The sequence below is a fragment of the Balaenoptera physalus genome, assembly GCF_965194825.1.
Source record: "Balaenoptera physalus genome assembly, chromosome: 4".
In the NCBI taxonomy this organism is placed as follows: domain Eukaryota; kingdom Metazoa; phylum Chordata; class Mammalia; order Artiodactyla; family Balaenopteridae; genus Balaenoptera; species Balaenoptera physalus.
Window position 1 is genome coordinate 62,254,730 of NC_138891.1, and position 22,415 is coordinate 62,277,144.

The 22,415-nt window shown below is 45.0% G+C and overlaps 1 protein-coding gene across 4 annotated transcripts in view; it reads right to left on the reverse strand.

The window, feature by feature from the left end:
- Positions 1-743: 743 nt before the first annotated feature.
- Positions 744-22,415, reverse strand: part of MCF2L2 (MCF.2 cell line derived transforming sequence-like 2) — a 240,006-nt gene continuing 218,334 nt past the window's right edge. The window contains exons 26-29 of one of the 4 annotated variants that reach the window (XM_082459952.1): positions 5,259-5,303; positions 2,025-2,113; positions 1,543-1,649; positions 744-1,467 (exon numbers count right to left, since the gene is read on the reverse strand). In XM_082459952.1, the coding sequence (XP_082316078.1) occupies positions 1,335-1,467; positions 1,543-1,649; positions 2,025-2,113; positions 5,259-5,303 (374 nt within the window). In that variant the 3' untranslated portion in view covers positions 744-1,334. Of the gene's footprint in view, positions 1,650-2,024; positions 2,114-2,347; positions 3,953-5,258; positions 5,304-22,415 lie in introns of those variants that run through there. The other 3 variants (XR_014262970.1, XM_082459954.1, XM_082459953.1) reach the window with 3 other exon arrangements.

Here is a 22,415-nt window from a genome sequence, read left to right on the forward strand (position 1 = left end):
AAAACCCAAATAACAAATGAATGTAAAAATAACACAGAATCTAAAATAAGTGAAAATAAATCACTGTGAATATAAGTAACTCTAAAACCAAATAACTAGGGGAAAAACCCCAAAATAATGACAGGTATTTTATCCTGAAAATAAAGTAATTCAAAAACTTCCAATGAGTTTTTACTATTCAAATAAGTAACTGTAAAAATAAATAATTCAAAAATGCCAATAACTAAAAATAGAATAACCATGAAAATAAATAACTCAGATATTAACAATTGTAAAGACAGATAATTAAAAATGAATAGTTCTAAAGCTAATTTGGAAATATATAACTATTAAAACAAAGTAACTATAAATAACTGAAAATAAATAACTCAAAAACTAAGTAACTTTAAAAACAAAATAATTATAAACAGGTAACTTTAAAGCTATAAGATTAAATAACTAGAAAACTAAAAACAAATGAAAATTAACTAATGAAACTAAAAATAAATAACTGAAGATAACTGAAACTAAAAACTAACGAGTCTGAACGTAAATATCTCAGAAGTTAACCTGTAACCAACCCTCGCTAAAAGGAAACAATCCTGGAACAAAGTAACACAAGTATCACATGAACATTCCTGTGGGGATTAAGGGAGGCGAACACAGGGCTGCCATGCGGAGTCTGAGCAGCTCTGATCAGAGGTTCTCAACCTAGCTCCCCACTCCCACCCCAGGAGAAATTTGGCAATGTCTGAAGGCATTTTTGATTGTCGTAATTTGGGTAAGTGGGGGGGGGGGTGTTACAGGCATCTAGTGGGTAGAGGCCAGAGATGCTCCCAAACATCCTACAAGGCACAAGAAGTACCAACAAACAAGTATCCAGCCCGCAAAGTCAAAAGTGCCAACATTGAGAAACCCTGCGCTCAGCCCTCCAACACTGGATTATGCTAACCTCCAAAAGGCACGTCTACCGAGCAGCTCGAGGTTCTCCGTGGGGTCCGCAACCAAGCCGGCTGCGCTCGTGCAGGCGCGCCTCTAACGGCGCAAGGTTCTCCACGGGCTCTGCGCCAAGTCCCTGCGCAGGAGTGCCTCAGCACCTGCAGGTTCTCCACGGGGTCTGCGCCGAGTCCCTGCGCGAGCGGGGCTGCACCGGGAGGGGTGGGCTCTGCGGGCGGACAGGGACCGCTCCTTAGGCTCCGGCAAGATGGTCCTGTTGCCGCCGGGCAGGGCAGCGGATCCCCAGGCTCCAGGGCCCCTTTGCTGCTTCTGCTTAAGGGCGGGCCGGCCTCCGCATCCACAGCAGTGGCTCCCGGGAATGCAGGCGGCCGGGGCGGCTGGGTTGTCTGGGACGAGTGTCAGTTCTCTGCGGAGGGCGGCCTCAGGCCCCCTTCCCGCGCCCGCACTGCCTCTGCTCGAAAACCGGTCTCCCCACTGGGGGCGAGCAAGCCAGCGGACATCCCAGGGCTCTCCTCAGTTTTGTTTGTGGCCCTGAAATTCCAAGAAGAAAGTCAGAGGAGCAATGGCTAACAAGTTCGCTTACTTTTCTTTCCGCTTCACACTCACGTGTCCTGCTCTTCGCCGCCCTCTTTCTCTCCCTGCATGCTTTCTTCCGTTTCCTGAACAGACTTGGAGGTTTCATAACTGTCGTCCAACTGGCAAAGCCCCGAGAGCTGGAAGGGAAGGGACAGAGGTGTAATGCTGCGGTTGGGTTGGGGGGCGGGTCCGGTCCACACGGCGATCCCCGCTGGCAGGGCGGGGCCACCCCAGCTTTCCTATGGGGCCACTCAGGTCCTCAGCAAGAGACCGTAATTTTGGCCAGAAACCAGGGGAACGCTAAGGAGCCGGGGATGCGGGACCTGCTGGGCTGGGGGTCTGAGCCGCTTTGCAGATCCAGTGACCTCAGCTTCCCGGATTAGGCCGAGTCCTTAATGGGTGAGAATCATGTAAAGGAGGCAGAGGGAAGGAGGAGAGGAAGAGGGGGCAGGAGAAGCTGATGAACAGGAATGAGGGAAAATATGAAAGAGGTAAGAAGGAAAGAAATTTACACTCAGAGCACTGCTCTCCTTTTCCGTATCTTCTGGACCTTCACAATTGTCAAAGTTTTCCATGGAGATAAACTCCCTGCTGGAGCAACCTTGGGGAAAGAAAAGGAAGAATTTGGCCGGCCGTGGGGGAGAGGGCGTGGGAGGACAGGCCACGCAGCCTATGGCAGGACGGAATGGGCAGCACCGGTCTCCAGGAGCCCATTCTCGCCATCTCTCCCTCCTCTCCTGGGACTGCACTGCTTCACCTGGGCCGGGAGGAGGGGGCCTGTGATCTCCGGGTTCCCTTTTCCAGCTCAAAATTCTGTAACTGTGAGAAGACATGTCCACGTGGTGTTCACAGTCCTACCTCCTTGTCCTCCAAGAAAACGGTCATTGTCTTTTTGTGCTTGACGACCTTCCTGCCTTCCTTCCTTCCCGCCCTCCTTTCTTCCTTATGTCCTTCTCTCCCCTGATTACTGCCCATTTCCCATTTCCTTGGCAGCCTCTGCCAGAAGTCACTGCTCTCCCCGTGGGAAAATCAGAGGGACAGAAAGTACATCCTGCCTCTCTCGCCAAGGAATGATTAACTTACCAATTAGCCACACCACTGTGCACCTGTTCTGTGCCAGGGCTGTTAAAGACACTGGGGAGGAACAGTAAATCCCACCAAATACTGAGCCTGCTGTATGTCTGCTGGGATGTCAGGCATTTGTCAAAAGTTAAGCCTCACACAACTGTAAGGACCTTAGCCCCATTTTACAGACGAGAAACTGAACTGAGAGAAAAATCACCTGGCTAAGTTCCCTTCTCCTGTAAACACTGCAGTTGAAATCTACACATTTCTACTTTTTTTTTTTGTTTTGGTGCCGTGCCAACAAGCTTGTGGGATCTTAGTTCCCCGACCAGAGACTGAACCCAGAGATTGAACCCAGGCCCTCGCAGTGAGAGCGTGGAGTCCTAACCACTGGACCGCCGGGGAATTCCCTACACATTCCTACTCTAAAGACAGGATCTCTGTCCCCACAATGCTCCCAAGTCAGCTTAGGGAGACGAGCATCTGCAGAAAGATCTTGATCTGAGGGAGCCCCAGGTTGAGCGTCAGCTGAATCCAATCCATCCCGCAGGAATCTGAGCGCAGGAGAGAGTTTCAGTTCCGGTGAGACTGCAGGGGGAGGGGCCTTGTGGGCAGAGGACGGGCGCAGGAGCGGAGCGGAGCGGAAGGAGCCTGCAGTTGCGGTGGGTGGGGCATAGTATCTCCGGGAGCAGGCAGCCCGCAAGAGGGAGCTCCCGACCTGCCGCCCAGAGTCTCCTGCCAAGCTGCGTTCGGGACCCGGGGTCCTCCCCGGAGCAGGGCAGGGAGGGCTGTGCGAGCACGACGGGGAGCAGCCGGGCGGCCGCTTCCTGGAGGCCTCCAGAGACCCCGCCGGACGACGCAGGGGCAAAGCCTGGTTTAATTCCTGCTCCTGGGACGTGGTGGGGTGAGCGGAGGGAGCGTGGAGGAGAAAGTGGCTCTGGGAGGCGCCTCCCACCGCCCTCCTCCAGATGTGACTGCAGGGCATCCGCAGTAACCCCCAGAGACGCCTCTTTAAGGCGGTCATCCAGCGTGGGTCCCCTTAGACCAGGAGCAGACAGTGAGGACGGAGGGATGGCGGTCTTGCTGGAAGGCTCTTAGGGAGAAACAGAGCAGGAGCAGTTGCGCCCTTGACCACCCCCTGCGTGAATAGAAGAGCTGCGTCTCCAGGGGCCGTGGCCTCAGTGCCCCAGGCAATGCCGGGTGCCAGGGACCCCAGAGCCGCCCGCTGGGAGGAGCCCGGAGGAGCCCGGGGTGGTAGTGGGGCTGGGTGGCAACATGGGAACTGAAAGACGTGAGGACGAGTTCCAGCCATTCCTCGAGGTAAGTGAAATGATGACCTGGTGCCGGGGCTGCTTTCCCCTCTCTCCTGTGGACCCTGCAGGATGGGGAGGGTGAGGGGCTTCAGCCAGGCACAGGGCTGGCACAGAGGGGCCCTCACACACTTGGCCACGCGTTGACTGCATTATTTCAGGGTCAGCCAGGCCATTCCCTGCCTCCAGGTAAGGATCTGCCTGAGCTGGAAAGAGGACCAATCCTCCGAGCACAGTCAAGACCCAGATGCCACCTCCCTGCTGGGGACCGGCAGTGCACATGGGCTCCTCGGCTCCTGCTACCACAGGTGAGGGTGGGGGCCGCCTGGGGCCCCACAGGCCTCCAGTTTAGTCTAGGGCAGGGTTTTCCATACTCCTTAGAGTGTGACCCAGGGAGGGGCAAATTTTACATCCCAACGCAGTGTACACACAGAAATACATTCACAAAATTAAAACCAACGTTTGTGGAACCATATTGCTCTTACAATGTGTGATGTCCTCATCTATTCTGTTCTGTCCTTTCTAGTCTATTCGTTTGTTCTGTTCTGTTCTTTTATTCTGTTCTATTCTATCCTGGAGACAGAGGAGGAGAGGGGCTGTGGGAGGCGGTGGGGTCACCCACAGTCTCCTCACAGGACCCTTCGAGGGAGAGTTTCTTCCGAGGCAAACTGCATCTGCCCTGGGTGGGCCCTCATGTGTCTCCCGCATGGGCCCCGGGCTCTTGGCAGCAGAGACAACACCCTATTCACCCAGTATCCCTCATGGCTCCTGGAAGAAACCCAGACTTCTTAGAACCCGCAAGCCTTGGAGAATGTCCCTCAGTCAAAGCCCCCCAGTTGTGCAGGGGAGGAAAGTGCAGCTCACGGCAGTCTTTTGCTGTATCTTTGTCATTTCCGTATTTAATCCCTGCCTCCTGGATTCACTGGCCATGGGCTCTGTGGTACTAAAAGTCTTAGGTACTAAGTCTTCGGTTTTATGGAGGTGGCAGCACTGAGGGGACCCCAGATTCAGCGTCTGGCAGGTCACAGGCACCTGAGTGAATGAATGAGAGGCCCATTGCCTGGGGTAGGAGCAGGGGCTTTGGAGTCAGTCAGACCTGAGTGCAGTTTTGACTTTGCCTCTCACTCACTGGCTGTGTGATCTTGGGTAAGCCACTTAACCTCTCTGAGCAACAGTTTCCTTGTTTCTAAAATGGGGATAATAATACCTATTTTGCAGTGTTGATGTAATGACTAGCAAAAATGCTTGTAAAGTAAAATGGAATTTAATAAATAATACGCATTATTATTATTGTTAATAGTAATTATGATAATACTAAAGAGAAGGTCTCAGAACTGCTCTGGGCACTCCAAGTGTGCTATTATTACTCACATTTTGGGGATATTTGTCTGCCATTTTCTTCATCCTCATAAACATCTGGGGGAGGAAACATTATAAAGTTAAAAAATGACTTTAACGGGAAGCAGAGTGCACACACGCACATGCACACACACACACACACAGCAGAAAAGCCAAACTGTACAGACCCTTGACAAATAGTTAATTTGATTACAGCAAAATTTCAAGTTATAGTTGCATTCTTGGAAAATGAGCAGAATGACCCTGGTACCAGCCCAGGTCCAGCAGTGTGTTCGGAAGGTATACCCTGAGTCTCTGGGGCACTCCCAGTCCATGTAGAGAATAAGCGTAAAGAGTGTTGGTGGAGAAGGACAGGAAGAATAGGAAAGGTGGGCCATGAAAATTCATGCTGATAAGGACAGGGTGCATTCTCTTTTCCCTCAGTGGATGATCTTCATAGCACACACCACATAACTCCTAAAATATTTAGGGAATTTAGTTTTAGCACCTAGTGTTTAAAATCCTGATTTTTTTTGCTTAAAAAATTAAATTTAGGGGCTTCCCTGGTGGCGCAGTGGTTAAGAATCCGCCTGCCAATGCAGGGGACACGGGTTCTAGCCCTGGTCCGGGAAGATCCCACATGCCATGGAACAACTAAGCCTGTGCGCCACAACTATTGAGCCTGCGCTCTAGAGCCCACGAGCCACAACTACTGAAGCCCACGCACGTAGAGCCTATGCTCCGCAACAAGAGAAGCCTCCGCAACGAGAAGCCACCGCAACTAGAGAAAGCCTGCGTGCAGCAACGAAGACCCAATGCAACCAAAAATTAATTAATTAATTAAAAAATGAAATTTATTAACAAGTGAGCCCATTAGCGAGTTTAAACTATCCTCTTCAGAATACATGTTTCTGGTAAACTATAGACTTTGAAGATAAAATTGTGGATTTTCCCTTGCTGTCCACTAGGTGGAACAAAGGGACAACTGTAGATCCTGCTAGTTCAGAGACAGCTCTTAGCCCATAGATTTCAAAGGGGCAAACTATTTCTATTTTCTTTCAAACTAGAGTTTCCTTTGTTCCTCTTTTCCTTTAAAAGAACTATCTCTATTATATGAACTAAAGTATCATTTTCACCTGGGGTTGGGGGAATGGAGAAGTAATGTGTTAAGCCCCTGGGGCTTTCCTTCCCTTCCCTGGAGGAATAGACATGGGTAACTAGTTGCTATTTAATATGCTAACAGCAATCTAGGCACCAGCCTAAGAACTTCATCGAATTCTCACAGCAAGACTATACAGTATTGCTTCCATTTTGTAAAATAATTGATGAAAAGAATTTAAGCACAAAGAAGTTAAGTAATTCATCCAGAGAGATGGAGCTGAAGTCTGTAAGCCCTCAGCGCTTGGGCCCTTAACTGTGTGCTATGCTGCTGAGATCTTTCTCTGCCTTCTAGGAGTCAGCCGGTGGGCTCATGTTCTGCCTAATTCATCCCAGTAGCTCTCCAGAGCTCAACAACAGGTGAGATCTCCAGGATGCTTCCACAGGTACTAGGCTGGATTAGGATCTTTTGCTTGGTGCCCCAGAGTGTAAACTTGGATGTCTAGGCTGGTCTATATTTGAAGTGTCCATTTCCTTTGCATACTTGTCTCTGGCCAAGAGGAAAGGAATCACTCCTAAACATTCAATTACTTTCTTTCAGATTCCACATATTCTCACAGCACTTTTTTTTTTTTTTAGTGAATTTTTTGTTGTCAAAGTCCCTGCCAGCTTCTAGAGCAGTCCGAGCTTACCATCTTAGACTTTCAGGGCTGCTAGGAGCTGGGGGTCAAAGAAACTTCACAGTTGGGAAACTATCACCTAGCTCAGCAACCAATTGCCCTCTGATGTGTCTAGTTGGGTTTAGCCAAAGCCTTGCCCATTTCATCAGAGATTTAATGAGAATTTTTCCATAAGACTAAAATATAAAGCCCCCCAGGCAAAGGAAACAGTTGTCACGCTTGAGGAAGTCATTGATCCTGATCATCCTGAGGCGGTCAGGCTGCTACCTAATAGAGGCAGAGAAGAACGCATCTGGTGATCCACTGGGACATCTCCCAGTGCTCCTCTGCCCCGCCGTAACTGTAAATGGGCAAAAGCAAAAGAACAATAGCTAGACAAGAGTCTGGGACACCCGCTATGCATGCCACCAGCAGAAGTGCCAGATGAGGGGGAAGGGGATATAGAATGAGTGGGAGGGAGATGATGACTTAAAGGTACAACCTAAGCGCAACTGCAGCAGCAGGTGGCAGACATAGATTTAAGTTAAGTAGGACACTTACTATGTCCACTGGTGGAAATGTCCCCCTTGGGAACCAAGACCTCCAGACCCACTGAGGCTGAAGTTGCAGGAATGGGAGGACAGATTCCCTATGTGGGTCACTAGTAGTGTGATAATGAATAAGGTCACAACTCATTCAACCTTTTGGCTCCCAGATTCATATTTTCTGCTTACTGGGGTCCTGGTGCCATAAAGTGGCCATTGGTTTAAGGTATATACTGCATCCTAAGGTTAGCACCCCAACCCCTCAGTCTCAGGTCCAAACTGCTGCTCACCCTTGCCTTCAAGAGGCTATTCCATGGCTCTATCAGGTCGGCAGCTTCTGAATATGTGGTAGGACCAGTGGGTTGGTCCTGTAGTCACATGCCCATGGCTGTTCCTCTTTTGCCACAGAGTGAGTCCCCCAATCAAAACAATGTTCTATCCTTGGACAGTGTTGCAGACTGAGGCACTGAAGGCAGGAAAGGCCCATGTGTCAATCCCGTTCAGGGTGAATCACTGTACTTTCCAGCTTGGAGGATCTGATGAAATCAACTGTTCTCCTCAAGGAATAGTATCCAGCTGAGGGCTCGGCATGGATCTCTGTGCTGGCAGGTTGGACAGTCAACAGTGGCAGTAGCTAGACTGGTCTTGACGACAGGGAGCCCATGCTGCTAGGCCCATGCACAGCCTCCCATTCTGCTGCCAAAGCTTCTCCATTTATGAGCCCATTGTGCACGTACTGGGTTGCCAAGGAAGAAGCTGGCTGACACCTCCTGGCCAAGTCATCTAGTCAGCTTGGTTCTTTGGTAACTTCTCTGCAATGGATGTTCTCTGGGGGGGCATTACAGTGTGGCACAAAGATCCTTACATTTTGAGCTCATGTCCATAGGTCTATGTGCCTCTTCCCCAGTCAGATTACGTTGTAATTTGATGCTGTTATTGTTCTAGAAGGGGATTGGGAAGGGGGTGGGGATGTATCCTGAGGAGGGCAAGCATTGTCTTGTACAGTAAGTCCCCTACATACGAACGAGTTTCGTTCTGAGAGCGTGTTCTTAAGTCCAATTTGTTCGTAAGTCCAACAAAGTTAGCCTAGGTACCCAACTAACACAATTGGCTATACAGTACTGTACTGTAATAGGTTTATAATACTTTTCACACAAATAATACATAAAAAACAAACACAAAAAATAAAACAATTTTAATCTTACGGTACAGTACCTTGAAAAGTACAGTAGTACAGTACAACAGCTGGCATACAGGGGCTGGCAACGAGTGAACAGGCAAGAAGAGTTACTGAGTGGAGGGGGGAGAGGAGGTGGGAGATGGTAGAGCTGAAGGATCGTCAGCAATAGGAGACAGAGGGCAAGCTGCAATTTCACTCAGGCCTGAAGTTGACGGCACAGGTTCTGGTTCCTTGCTGGATTCAATTCCATCTACCCTCTTGAAAAAATGGTCCAGTGATATCTGGGTAGTAGCTCTATTTTTCTCATCATAGGTGACACGGTAGCACTGGATTGCATTCTGAATGGCTGCTGCAACCTTTGTGTACCATTCTACATTCGGGCCCTGTGCCTCAAAAACTAACAGTGCCTCCTCAGACAAAGAAAATCTTGCCATTTCCTGCGTCGTGAATCTCTTCGGTTCTTCGGTTACTTCTTCCTCTTGTCGCTCCACTCTCAATTATTTTCACTTTTGTTTCCATTGTTACCGCTTGGCACTTCTTAGCAGTACCAACTACATCACTGCTGCTTTTACACTTGCTTCCAGACATCCTGGGCTTGAAATAAAGATACTGTACTACTGTACTGTATACAGTACAGTAAAGTACACAAAAGCACAACCACTTGTAGAGGATGAACGCACGTGACAATGTACGCCAGACACATGAACTAACTTACGTGATTGGACACGCAAACGCACTTTCGCATCTTTGAAAGTTTGCAACTTGACTGTTTGTATGTAGGGGACTTACTGTATGTCTCATCTGAGACTTCTGCATAATCTTGTGGGGAGGAGAAGGGCCAATCTTTCAACAAGGGGGAGTGGGCCACTTCTGCCAGCCCAGGGCAACAAGGGCATGTACCCAGATATCCTCCAGTTTTAGGGTCCTATATCTTCCCTATCAGGGCCTGACTTGCCTGCTTCATCTATTGGCACTAGGGGCCCAAAATAATAAGGCAGCAGACTTGCCTAGGCTGAGAATTCATCCTTTTCTCAAGTACTGCCCTCTGCTGTAGGCGATGAGGGGCTGAACACTGGAAAGGAGGCCCTCTGATTCTCACACTGTGCTTTAAATTGGCGATTAATCTGAGGCTGTCACTTTCTTCACTCTCTTCAGTGCATCAGTGGTGCTTAGCAATAACCACCCAGTTCCATGTTCCTTATAGTTAATATTTTCCCTAAACCTCTCAAATGCTAGAGACATTGCACGAGCTGGTGCATCCCTGTCTGCCTGTGTCTGATCCCAGGTCACCACCAGGGAAGGTCTTCGCAATTGAACTGCTACATACGCCAGGGACCAGCACTTCCAACATTCCACCTACCACTAGCAATGGGGTCCTCATTGCCATTTGGCCAGCAAGTGACCCAACACCAGAATCCCATCCTTTCTAGGACCTCTCCGGGTACTAACTGTCTTAGGTCAGGTTTCCCAGAAGCAGACTGTATAAGCGAGTTAAGGAGAAAGGGCTTTCAGCTGAAATGAGTAAGGCAATGAGGGCAGAAGACAGAGCAAGGAAGAAGCCAGATGCAGACGAGGGTTCAGCCAAGGTCCAGCATCTGCCTGATCCCCTGAGAAATGCTGGAATATGGATGGCACCACAAGTGTCCCATCTTGAGGCAGAAGGGCTGGCTTTTGTACCAGCCAGCCAAGCTGCCCTTGAGGGAGGCCATAAGCTCTTAGGCATTTCTTGGCTGGATGACTCTGGTCAGCTGAAGATCAAAACTGACTGATAAAAAGGATCTGGATGAGGTCTCAACAGCCTCTACTATACTACCATGTGTGGGTGTTTTATTTATTTTATTTTTAAATTTAATTTTATTTTTTAAACATCTTTACTGGAGTATAATTGCTTTACAATGTTGTGTTAATTTCTGCTGTATAACAAAGTGAATCAGCTATACATATACATATATCCCCATACCCCCTCCCTCTTGCATCTGCCTCCCACCCTCCCTATCCCACCCCTCTAGGTGGTCACAAAGCACTGAGCTGATCTCCCTGTGCTGTGCAGCTGCTTCCCACTAGCTATCTATTTTACATTTGGTAGTGTATATATGTCCATGCCACTCTCTCACTTCATCCAGCTTCCCCTTCCCCCTCCCCATGTCCTCAAGTCCATTCTCTACGTCTGCGTCTTTATTCCTGTCCTGCCCCTAGGTTCATCAGAACCATTTTTTTTTTTTTTAGATTCCATATATATGTGTTAGCATACGGTATTTGTTTTTCTCTTTCTGACTTACTTCACTCTGTATGACAGACTCTAGGTCCAACCACCTCACTACAAATAACTCAATTTCGTTTCTTTTTATGGCTGAGTAATATTCCATTGTATATATGTGCCACATCTTCTTTATCCATTCATCTGTCGATGGACACTTAGGGTGCTTCCATGACCTGGCTATTGTAAATAGTGCTGCAATGAACATTGTGGTACATGACTCTTTTTGAATTATGGTTTTCTCAGGGTATATGCCCAGTAGTGAGATTGCTGGGTCATATGGTAGTTCTATTCTTAGTTTTTTTTTTTTTTTTCCTTTCTATTTTTAGTTTTTTAAGGGACCTCCATACTGTTCTCCACAGTGGCTCTATCAGTTTACATTCCCACCAACAGTGCAAGAGGGTTCCCTTTTCTCCACACCCTCTCCAGCATTTACTGTTTGTAGATTTTTTGACGATGGCCATTCTGACAGGTGTGAGGTGGTACCTCATTGTGGTTTTGATTTGCATTTCTCTAATGATTAATGATATTGTACGGGTTTTGATAGATACATAATGTCATGCATCCACCATTATATCATACAGAATAGTTTCACTACCCTAAAAATCTCTTGTGCTCCACCTACTCATGTCCCATCCCCTACCCTTAACCCCTGATAACTACTGATCTTTTTATTATCTCTATAGTTTTCTCTTTTCCAGAATGTCATATTTGAAATCATACAGCACGTAACCTTTTCAGATTGGTTTATTTCATTTAGCAATATGCATTTAAGTTTCCTCCATGACTTTTTATGGCTTGATAGCTCATTTTCTTTTATTGCTGAATAATATCCCATTGTATGGATGTACTACAGTTTGCAAGTCATTTAGGTAAATACCAAGGAGTATGATCGCTGGACCATCTGGTAAGATTATCTTTAGCTTTGTGAGAATCTGCCGAACTGTCTGTACTATTTTGCATTCTTGTCAGCAATGAGAGTTCCTGTCGCTCCATGTCCTCACCAGCATTTGGTATTTTCAGTGTCCTATACTACATGTACAATGTAACTCTCAGTTTTTTTGAGGTATCAGCCAATCTTTTGAAGAGCTGACTGTTTTTTGTGAACTTAACTGGTGAAAAAGTCACCAAAGCTCACATCGACCTAACAGTTACTCCCGTGTTGTCTTTCTGTCCCCTGAAAGCCGCCTGCTTTCCTAGCATTGAAGGTGTGTGCATGCATGTGTGCACACAAACAGATACACACAGACACACATAAACATATACGGACACAGTCTACAACCAAGCCTAGACTAGGATACCCGTAACTAAATGTCAGCTATTCCTCTGTTCACCTCATGCCTTTGAGTCTGATGACCTTGAATTAGCTGGACAGAGATAGAAGGAAGAAAAGAAAGCACCTGGACAATCCACATCTTTATGTTTTGGGTAAAGGAGGAGTTATAACTTTATCAACTGGCTCATATCTGCAAATTTGTAGATTGTACCAATGTTGGCCCTTCTGTCCTCAAGCAAAGGGTCTGTTAAAGGTCTCTTCAAAGGATTCTTGGAACATGAAAAAGGAGTTGAACACCTCAAGAACAAAACATATTTTATGATACAAGGTGGATAAGCCCAATATTCTAATAGTCCTTGATAATCTGAAGAGTCACTGTTGAGTGGGAAGCTAAGATATGACTTGATCAGCGACAGTATCGGGGGATAAAGCCAATTATTTAAGAGATGAAAATATTGTTTATCTTTTCTTAAAAGCATTTTTCACAAGCCAGTTACGTCTCCATAGGAAAACAAAACAAATATTTCATATCTCACAGAGATTCTGCTACATAAAGGAACAGGTCTTATCATGTGAAGAAAATTTAGGGACTGTATTTCATGAACTCTCACCAGCCACAATTTTTCTCAAGCCTTACTCTTCCTAGTCTGTACTAAGAAGAAAATAGGTAATTTTTCATTTTTCAAATATACAATTTTATAACACACATACACACCCTAATTGAGAATAACAGCCTTATTAAATGGCATTGCCATTAGTATTTGTTAACCAGTACTGAAAATTCCATTTCTTAATTATGTGGACGTCTTCCTGTTAATTTGCCATATCCTGCTCATTAGCATCCAAGGCTCTAGAAGTCTGAAGAGGAAACATACACTAGTTAGCCTTGTGCTGGAGTAGGGGGTGGTCTGTGTATGTTTCCTTAATGACAAGGAATTTGTAGTTTATAGGTGCTCAATAAATGTATTTTGAACTAAAATTCCTTTCAGAGCCCTTTTCCAAATAAAGTGTATACCTGAAGACATACTACATGTCCCACCAAACTAATCACATGATAATCTAAAACCAAAGTCTCAAATACTAAATTCCCAATACTTTGATTATGGGCAGTGGTAAAAGCATAATCTTTTGGAAAAGATTATCTTTAAATAGTCAAGGAAAGAAAAGATGACAACCAAAACAGCACATTCAAGCCCCATAAACACATAATCTATTGTCATTAAAATATAAAATATAAAAATGCCTCCACATTTGTTTTTCTTTTTGATCCCATGCCCAATTCTGCCTACCAGAAAACTGACACACAAAGAAGTTAGAGCTGAAATCTTGTGAGGAAACCCCTGATCAAGTGCTCCTAACCTTTCCAAGGAAAGCTTTGGGAGGAGATGAAGTCCATAAACCCTGGATAGAGCAAGAAATACAGTGCCACCATCCAGTGTCTTTATTCCAAAGCAGGGACATTCTGGCAATGCTCTTAGCCTACAACCATTTCCTTAAGAGGACAGCTCTTCCAAAGAGGAAGTTACTTCTCAGTGTGAAACATTTGCCTTTCATTTTAATTCTGGCTTAACTGGATCTATGCAAATGAATAGTAGGAAGCTGATTTTATACCTTTCTTCTTACTCACATAATTAAGGAAGGGCTGAGAATCCAGCAATGTCTTCCTCAGCTTCTAAGCAGCTGGTATCACCCCATTGCTTTCATGCCCCACTCTCCCATCAGATCCTACCTTTAATCTGGCATGTGCTAGGGACTGAGACTTCCTTGCTACTGGTAGCTCTTTCCATATTTTCAATCCAGGGTGCAAATTCCACTTCACTGCCTTTGCTTTAGAGAAATATATATGACCTCACTACACTAGTTCTGTACTAGTTGAAGTGGCGCTGGCTCACACCAGATTATCCCCAGCTAAAGCCTTATGGACCTGCTTCCTCCTCCTCCTCTACCTGTGGTATAGAATTGCCCCAGCTCTCTGGTGACCTTCAGCAAAGGAATGTTCAAGGGATACCACCTGCTGGATTATATAGTTAACACCTAACTGGCTGCAAATCTGAAGTGAGGAGATGGAATCCCCTTTCATTGTCTCAAAAGCTGTTTCAAGTGCTCAACAAATAAGCACTTGCTAGGCACTGGAGGTCTGAGATGAATAAGATGTGCCCTGAGCTAACCCTCATCACCTCCTAGCTCTGCTTGCAGAGTGGTCTGCTAGCCTGATGTGATTATTCAACCAGTTTTTTAATTTGTTTATTCACTAAATATTTACTGAGCACTTACATGAGTGCCAGGCCCTTGTATAATATGAGGCCCATGGGAAGCTAAAACTAATAAGACAACCTCTATGCCCTAGAGGAAATTCATGGTCTAATGGGGAGGAAAACTTAAACACATCATAAAATTATAATACAGCACATTAAATGCTGTGATAGGGTACTCCTTAAGGGAGTGGGTACAGAGAGGAGGGAGACTCAGCTGTCCACCAGAGCCCTCACCCCTTGCCATCACTATCATCTCTTTGTTTTAGGGCCTGGGGTGCCTCTATTAGGAACAGGCCAAATGAGCCTAAAAAACTAAGCAGGCTGTACCTGAACTGGATCACAGGCTACAGGTTTCTTCAACAAGCATTTATGGGGTACGTCCTGAGTGCCTTGGAGGGGGAGAGGAATCAGAGATGGAGAGTTTCTAAGGAATAGATGGGGTAAGGAGCACCAGTGAGAATTGAACCCTGAAAGAATACCCTGCGTGTATCTTCCTCCAGACAGGGAGGAATGAAGAGAGGAACAATGAGGGTCAGGAGAGTTCTGGGTGGAATGAGGGAAGCTGAACCAGTTAACATGCAAAGTGGGAGGCAGGGCAGTCAAGTGAAAATAGGAGTAGAATTGGAGGTCCTCAGAGGAAAGTTCCAGAAAACAGCCAGAAGCAAAGGCATTTACGGGAGGTTTCAGAACGGCAGGTATGACTCAACTGCAACTCAGCAAGCAAGCATTAGGAAAGATACCCTAGGCTGGCAGTGGGGTCAGGGAGCTAATATATTTTAATTAGAAAAATTAAATTAAAATTTAATTGGAAATCCCTTGTAATAAGCTAAGTGTTGAAGAAAATCAATGAAAGCAATGATGTAGAATCAATAGGAACTATCTGCAACATTTAACACTTGTTTAAAAAAAAAAAAATCAGTACACACCTAGTGCTCGCTTCAAACTGTATATTCCCCCGGCCTGAAATGAAAAAAACAAAAAAACAAAAAAAACGCAGCACTCTCAAATGTAAGCCAATTTGAATAGATTTTACATGTTGATTTTATACACATGTACACACAGAATACTATAAAAATTGATGAAAGTGTGTAGATCTTGGTCTTATTTTCTTAGTAATTTGGAAAACCTTTCTGCAGTCCTGGCTCACTTGGCCTTGGCAACCCCTCCCACTTCTCTGCCCATCCTGCTGTGTCCCCTATGTGCCTTGATTCTCAGTCCATCCACGTTTCCACAGTTAGCTCCATTAGCACTGAATTAAGAAATAAACAATGGGCCCATTAAGTGCTCACTTTTTCCACCCGAGCCCAAATTACATGGCTTGGTAAGGCAAACATCATGCGTTTCTGGGACAGGATGAGAATCACATTCTTTGTTCGGGTGTTGTCCCAGCTGTGAGAACAGCACCAGGTCTCAACCTCCAGTGTCCCTCACCGCCTGCACCTGCATTAAACCCAAACTGATACTCGAGGCTTACCTCCTTCTCTCTCAACCTCATTTCCTTCCACTCTACCCATGAACCTCTCAAGCCAGGCTCCAAGTCATCACTGAACATGCTCCCTTGACGGCAGCTCGGTGATTTCAAAGGTTCGTGGGTCCACCTTTATTACGCATGTGACGGCACGAGCTGCCCAGTTGCTAGGATGGGCCTGCGGCCTTGTACGATGCCTTGTGCCACAAAGGGGCTTTGCCTTGTACCACGCGCCGTGCTGCCCCTGCGAAGCCGCCTGCCGCCAGAGCCCCTGCCCGGTGAGCCTCATCTCCCAGTGTCCCTAGGCCTCCCTGTCACACGGGGTCAGGCCACACGGGAGGAGGCTGTCCCAAACCACAGGGCCTGCCGCCCTCCTTGACTTGCACCGCCATGTCCCACGCGTCGGGTTACGCTCTTCTCTTCCCAGCCCAGAGCCTCTCTGACTCTGTAACTGCCTCTGGGCACAGGCCCCTTCTGCCTGGCTGTCTCCAGAGGCCCCGTCTCCACCCCCTCAGCGGCTCCCAGGGCCCGTCCTGTCGCCTTAGAGGCCCTCGCTGGGGGCCCGGAGGCCTTGCCCAGAGGGCCCGGAGTTATCGTGCCCAGCAGTCCCGGTGGCTGAAGGTGGGGTCGGGCGGTGTAGGAATGAACTGGGGTGATAATGCGTGGGTGTCAGAGCTGTGTGAGTGCTGGGCAGGGGTGAGGTCCTGATGCTCCTGATCTGGCAACCTCTGAAGCCTCCCTCCCCTGTCGCCTGATGCCCCTAAGTCTGCGTTCCGCCCTGGAGTCTCATCTCTCGGGGACCAGCCCAAGGCCCCACTCCCGCTCACTCACCCACAGGGCGCGGAGGCCCCTCTGAATTCCTAGAGCCCTTGCTGTGGGCATCACTCGCAGTGACATTTCATCAGACCCTGCTTGGTGAGCCAGGCTCAGGAGACCTGGTCCTGCTGCAGGAAAGCTGTGTGAAATTGACCCTCAGTTTGCCTGCCTGTGAAAGGAAGGGGCTGGGACCACACCTCTGGGCCGATCTTACAGTTCAGTTTTTTTTTTTTTTTTTTTTTAATCTAAATTACTTGCTAGCGTCTGGTTCTGCTTCTTATCTATATTTTACATTCCTGTCACAACCTAGAGCACACAGTGCTAGGACTTGAGGAAGACTTAAGAAATGTGTTTCTGAATTATTAACTGAATAAATGCCATGACCTTACAACAAACGTGTTTTTCTGTGGGGCAGGGAAGGGCAGGGTGATCTAGTTAAAAATCTAGATTGTAGATTAAGCTCAATATTGTTAAGATGTCACTTCACCAAATTGATCTATAGATTTTACACAATCCCAATCAAGATCCCAGCAAGCTTTCTTATAGAAATCAACAAGCTGATTCTAAACTACATACAGAAATGTAAAGGATATAGAATAGCCAAAACAACTTTAAAAAGGAAAAACAATGTCAAAGGACTCAAATGATCTGATTTTAAGACATTATAAAGCTACAGTAATCAAGATAGTAAGGTACTGATGTCAAGGCAGACAAATAGATCAATTAAACAGAATACAGCATCCAGCAATAGATGCACTTATATAAAGAGTCAATTGGTGGAAGAATAATCTTTTTAACAATGGTAGTAGAACAACAATTAATGTGCACAAAATTGAACTTTGATTGACACTTTATACCATACACCATAAAAACCCCTCAGAATAGATCAGAGACCTAAGTGTAAAACTTAAACTATAAACCATCTAGGAGAAAACATAGGAGAAAATCTTTGTGACCTTTAGACAAATATTTCTCAGGCACAACACCAACAGTACGATCCATACTTTTTTAAAAATTGTATTTCATAAAACTTAAAATCTTCTGCCCTTAAAAAGGTACTCTTAAGAGAATGAAAAGCTAAGCTACATACTGAAAGACAATATTTGCAAAGTATATATCCAATAAAGGACTTGTATTTAGAATATATTAAAGAAAACTCTCAAAACTAAATAATAAGAAAACAAGAAGATACATGTATGGTACGGAAGCACACAAAAAGACGCTCAACCATTAATCAAAGCAAATTAAAACCTCAGTAACATGCCACTACACACCTATTAGAAGGCTTAAAATTTTAAAAGACTGACAATACCAAGTGTTGGTGAGGATGTGGAGCAAATGGAACTTTCATACACTGCTGTGGGAGTATAAGATGGTATAACCACACTGGAAAATAGCTTAGCCATTTCTTAAAAAATTAAACATGCACCTGCCATCTGGCCTAACCATTACACTCTTAGGTATTTACCCAAGAGAAATGAAAACCTAAGTCCATGAGAAGATTTGTACTCAAATGTTCATAGCAGCATTATCCAGAATAGCCCCTCAGAAGTGGAAAGAAACCAAATGTTCATTAACAGGTAAATGGATACGTAAACTGGGGTATATCCAAACAATGGAATGCTACACAACAATTAAAAGGAATGTACTATTGCTACACAAAGCAACATGAATGCATCTCAAAATAATTATGCTGTGACTTCCCTGGTGGCGCAGTGGTTAAGAATCCACCTGCCGATGCAGAGGGGACACGGGTTCGAGCCCTGGTCTGGGAATATTCCACATGCCATGGAGCAACTAAGCCCATGCGCCACAACTACTGAGCCTGCGCTCTAGAGTCCGCGTGCCACAACTACTGAAGCCTGCGCGCCTAGAGCCCGTGCTCCGCAATAAGAGAAGCTACCGCAATGAGAAGGCCGCGCACCATAACGAAGGGTGTTCACCGCAACTAGAGAAAGCCTGCGTGCAGCAACAAAGACCCAACGCAGCCAAAAATAAATTAAAAAAAAAAAAAAAAAAAGCTAGGCCAAAAAAAGTACATGCTATATATTTTCTTTATGGAATTTTAGAAAAATCAAAGTAATCTATAGCGATAGAAATGAGATCAGTGATCACCTGGAGAACTGTAGTGGGGTAAGAGAGGGGCAAGAGAAAGGTAATAAAAAGAGACATGAGGAAAATTTTGGGGGTGAAAGAAGTGTTCATTATCTTGATTGTGTGATGCTTTCACAGGTATGTACATATGTCAAAATTTATCAAATTGTATACTTTAAATATGTGCAATTTATTATGTCAATTATACCTCAATAAAGCTGTATTTTTTTTCAATAAAACTGTTTTAAAAATTGTAGTTTAAGGCCTCTGCTCAGAAACTTTAATAAGCTACAATGCATATTCCCAGGCATAAGCCCTAGCTATCCTAATTCTACAGTTCTAGGCTAGGACCCAGAATCTGCATTTGACCCAAGCTCTTCAAGTAATTCCAGTGCAGGCTGTCCCTAAACCACCCTTTGTGAAACACTGGTCTAGGGAGTAAGGATTTCTAGAACAATATTGTTATTAGAATGTTTGTTTCTGGGGAAAATAAGTAACTTTTTCTACTAGGGTTGTTATATGTTTCTGTATTATGCCCCCAGAGCACGCATATTCCATTACTGTAACAAATATTTAGCATACTATTAAAAGTTCAAAAGCAAAATTAAGTCATAGTTTTTTTCCAATCTTACCTTCATATAAATTAAAATTAACTACATGATCTTGTTACCATTTCCTGGCAGAGGCCTACAGAGCAAATTGAGAAATTAGGCCACTTGGTTGTAACTGAAAACCAATGTGGTGGTTTTTCCAATCACACTTCTTATCTTTTTCTTCATCTTACGACTCACACCCACCCTCACATCCTCCTGACTAGTTCATGATCAGAGAATACACAGAAAGAGCATGAAATGGTTTCATTCCTGCTAAGTCTCTGAAGACAAACTTATCTTTTCACATTTACATAATTTTTCTTAGTAAACAACAAAAACCGTTGCCGGTGTAAATGATAGGAGATAGGTTTTCCACATGAGACTAGCATCTCTTAACCCTAGCAACATTACCTGAAGGAAATATTAGAACTCAATTGATGAAGCTTGTTGTGGATTTTCCTATCTAATATCACTTGAGAAGACAAGTGTGAAAGGGTAAAGCCTATGCAAAGATGATTTTTAACGATTAAAGGGAATACACTGAGTGACATCTGTGAAAATGGTGCAGGGAAAAAAAAACCCTCCAAAAATTCTCTCCTCAATGAAAGCATGGAAAAAACTGACAAAAATAGTCAGACACAATATTTTCAGAATGCTGGAAATTAAACAAAGGCAATTAGGAGAGCATTAATTCAAGAAGAATGGATGAATCTCAGTATGACCAGTGAGCTCTGTGGTGTCTTAGTTGCCCTAGTCCCATCTCACCCCTTCTTCTTGGTGGTGGCCTTGGAAGCCAACAGCCTGCAATCATGGTGAAAATTAGCAAGCTAGCACCTGTAGGAAGGGACAGAACAGGGTTGGAGCTCCTTCAAAGTCTCATTCCCAGTAGACTGTCATTATTTGAGTTGTCTGGGGATTCCCTGGAATATCCTACTTGCAAGGCTGTCTTTATTAACCCAACTAAGAGCTTGCTCAGTGTGAAAAGCCTTTTCCCCAGGGGCATTTATAGAAAATGTCCAGGGTGATTGTTTAACTTCTTGGCTGCTTGAGGCACTGGATATCAGCTGGGGCAAAAATAGGCTAATCAATAAGTTTAAAAGGAAAAACTTAAGAATAAGATATCCATAGTGGTTTTGAAAACCTCCAAATATTCCTGAGAATCTAGAAGTCCACTGTGCACATGCCCAGGGTTGTGTGCATGCTCAGGAAAAATCTTAGCAGGGCTTATGCTCTCACCTTGGCTGATCTTGAGGCTCTGCACAAACAGGAAGTGAAGGCTAACGTGGAATTGTCACCTGTCTGGCTGAATATTGAAGGTGTGCTTCAAAATCCATGTAGAGGGACTCCCCTGGTGGCGCAGTGGTTAAGAATCCATCTGCCAATGCAGGGGACACGGGTTCGAGCCCTGGTCCAGGAAGATCCCACATGCTGCAGAGCAACTAAGCCCGTGTGCCACAAATACTGAACCTGAGCTCTAGAGCCCACGAGCCACAACTACTGAGCCCGTGTGCCATAACTACTGAAGCCCACACCCCGAGAGCCCATGCTCCACAACAAGAGAAGCCACCACAATGAGAAGCCTGCACACCGCAACGAAGAGTAGCCCCCGCTCGCCGCAACTAGAGAAAGCCTGTGTGCAACAATGGAGACCCAATGCAGCCAAAAAATAAAATATAAATAAATAAATAAATTTGTTTAAAAAAAATCCACAGAGCCCCTTGGCAAAGACTGGAATGCTTGTTGGTTTCAGGTGTTTAAGGAAATCTCTGCCCAGTCATGAACCAAGCAGAGAATTCAGTGGCTACACATGACAATGAATACAGATTTTATAGAATTGTTTCAGAAAAGTCAGTAAATAAACAAAAACAACAACAACAAATAGCAACAATAGCAAACACTGGAGATGGAGGAGAATCTGATTTCCAGAGTTGCCATATCATGTTATTTTAAATGTCCAGTTTTCAAAGAAAAATTATGACATGGGCAGAGAAACAAGAAAGTATAGCCCATACACAGAAAAAAAAGCAGTCAATAGAAACTGTCCCTGAGGAAGCCAAGATACTGCACTTCACAGACCAAGGCTTTAAACCAGCTTTAAAAAAAAATGTTTAGCATGAAAGGAAACCATACATAAAGAACTAAAGAAAAGTATGAAAACAAAATCTCATCAAATAGAGAATATAAATAGAGAGAAATTATATTTAAAAAGGGCCAAATAGATGTTTTGGGTTGAAAAGTATAATAACTTAAATGAAAAATTCACTAGAGTGGCTCAATAGCAGATTTGAGCAGGCAGAAGAAAGAATCAGAGAACTTAGATATGGGTCAATTGAAACTATCCAATTTGAGGAAGAGAAAGAAAAAGAATGAAAAAAAAATGAACAGAGACTTAAAGACCTATAGGACACCAACAAGCATATCAACATACCAAGTATATCAAGCATAATGGAAATGCCAGAGGAGAGAAAAAAGGGACTGAAAGAATACTTAAAGAAATAATGGGCAAAGACTTCCAAACTTTGATGAAAAATGCTAATCTACATATCCAAGATGATCTACAAACTCCAAGAAATAAAAACTCAGAGACCCACATCTATACCTAACATAATCAAACTGTCAAAAGACAAAGAAAGGAGAGACAGCCCAGATGGCAGAGTAGGAAGACTGTGAGCTCACCTCCTTTCATGGCCACACCAAAATTAAAACTATTTACAGAGCAACTATTGATGAGAACCACCTGAAGATTAGCAGAAAAGATTTTCCACAACTAAAGATATAAAGAAGGAACCACAATGAGATGGGTAGGAGGGGCAGAGAAGCAGTATAGTCTAAAGCAGTATAGGCAACCCACAAACGGGAGTATAATCACAGTTGCAGAAGTTTTCCCTAAGGAGCAAGAGGTACAAGTCCCATGTTGAGCACCCCAGCTCAGTGGTCCTGCACCGAGAA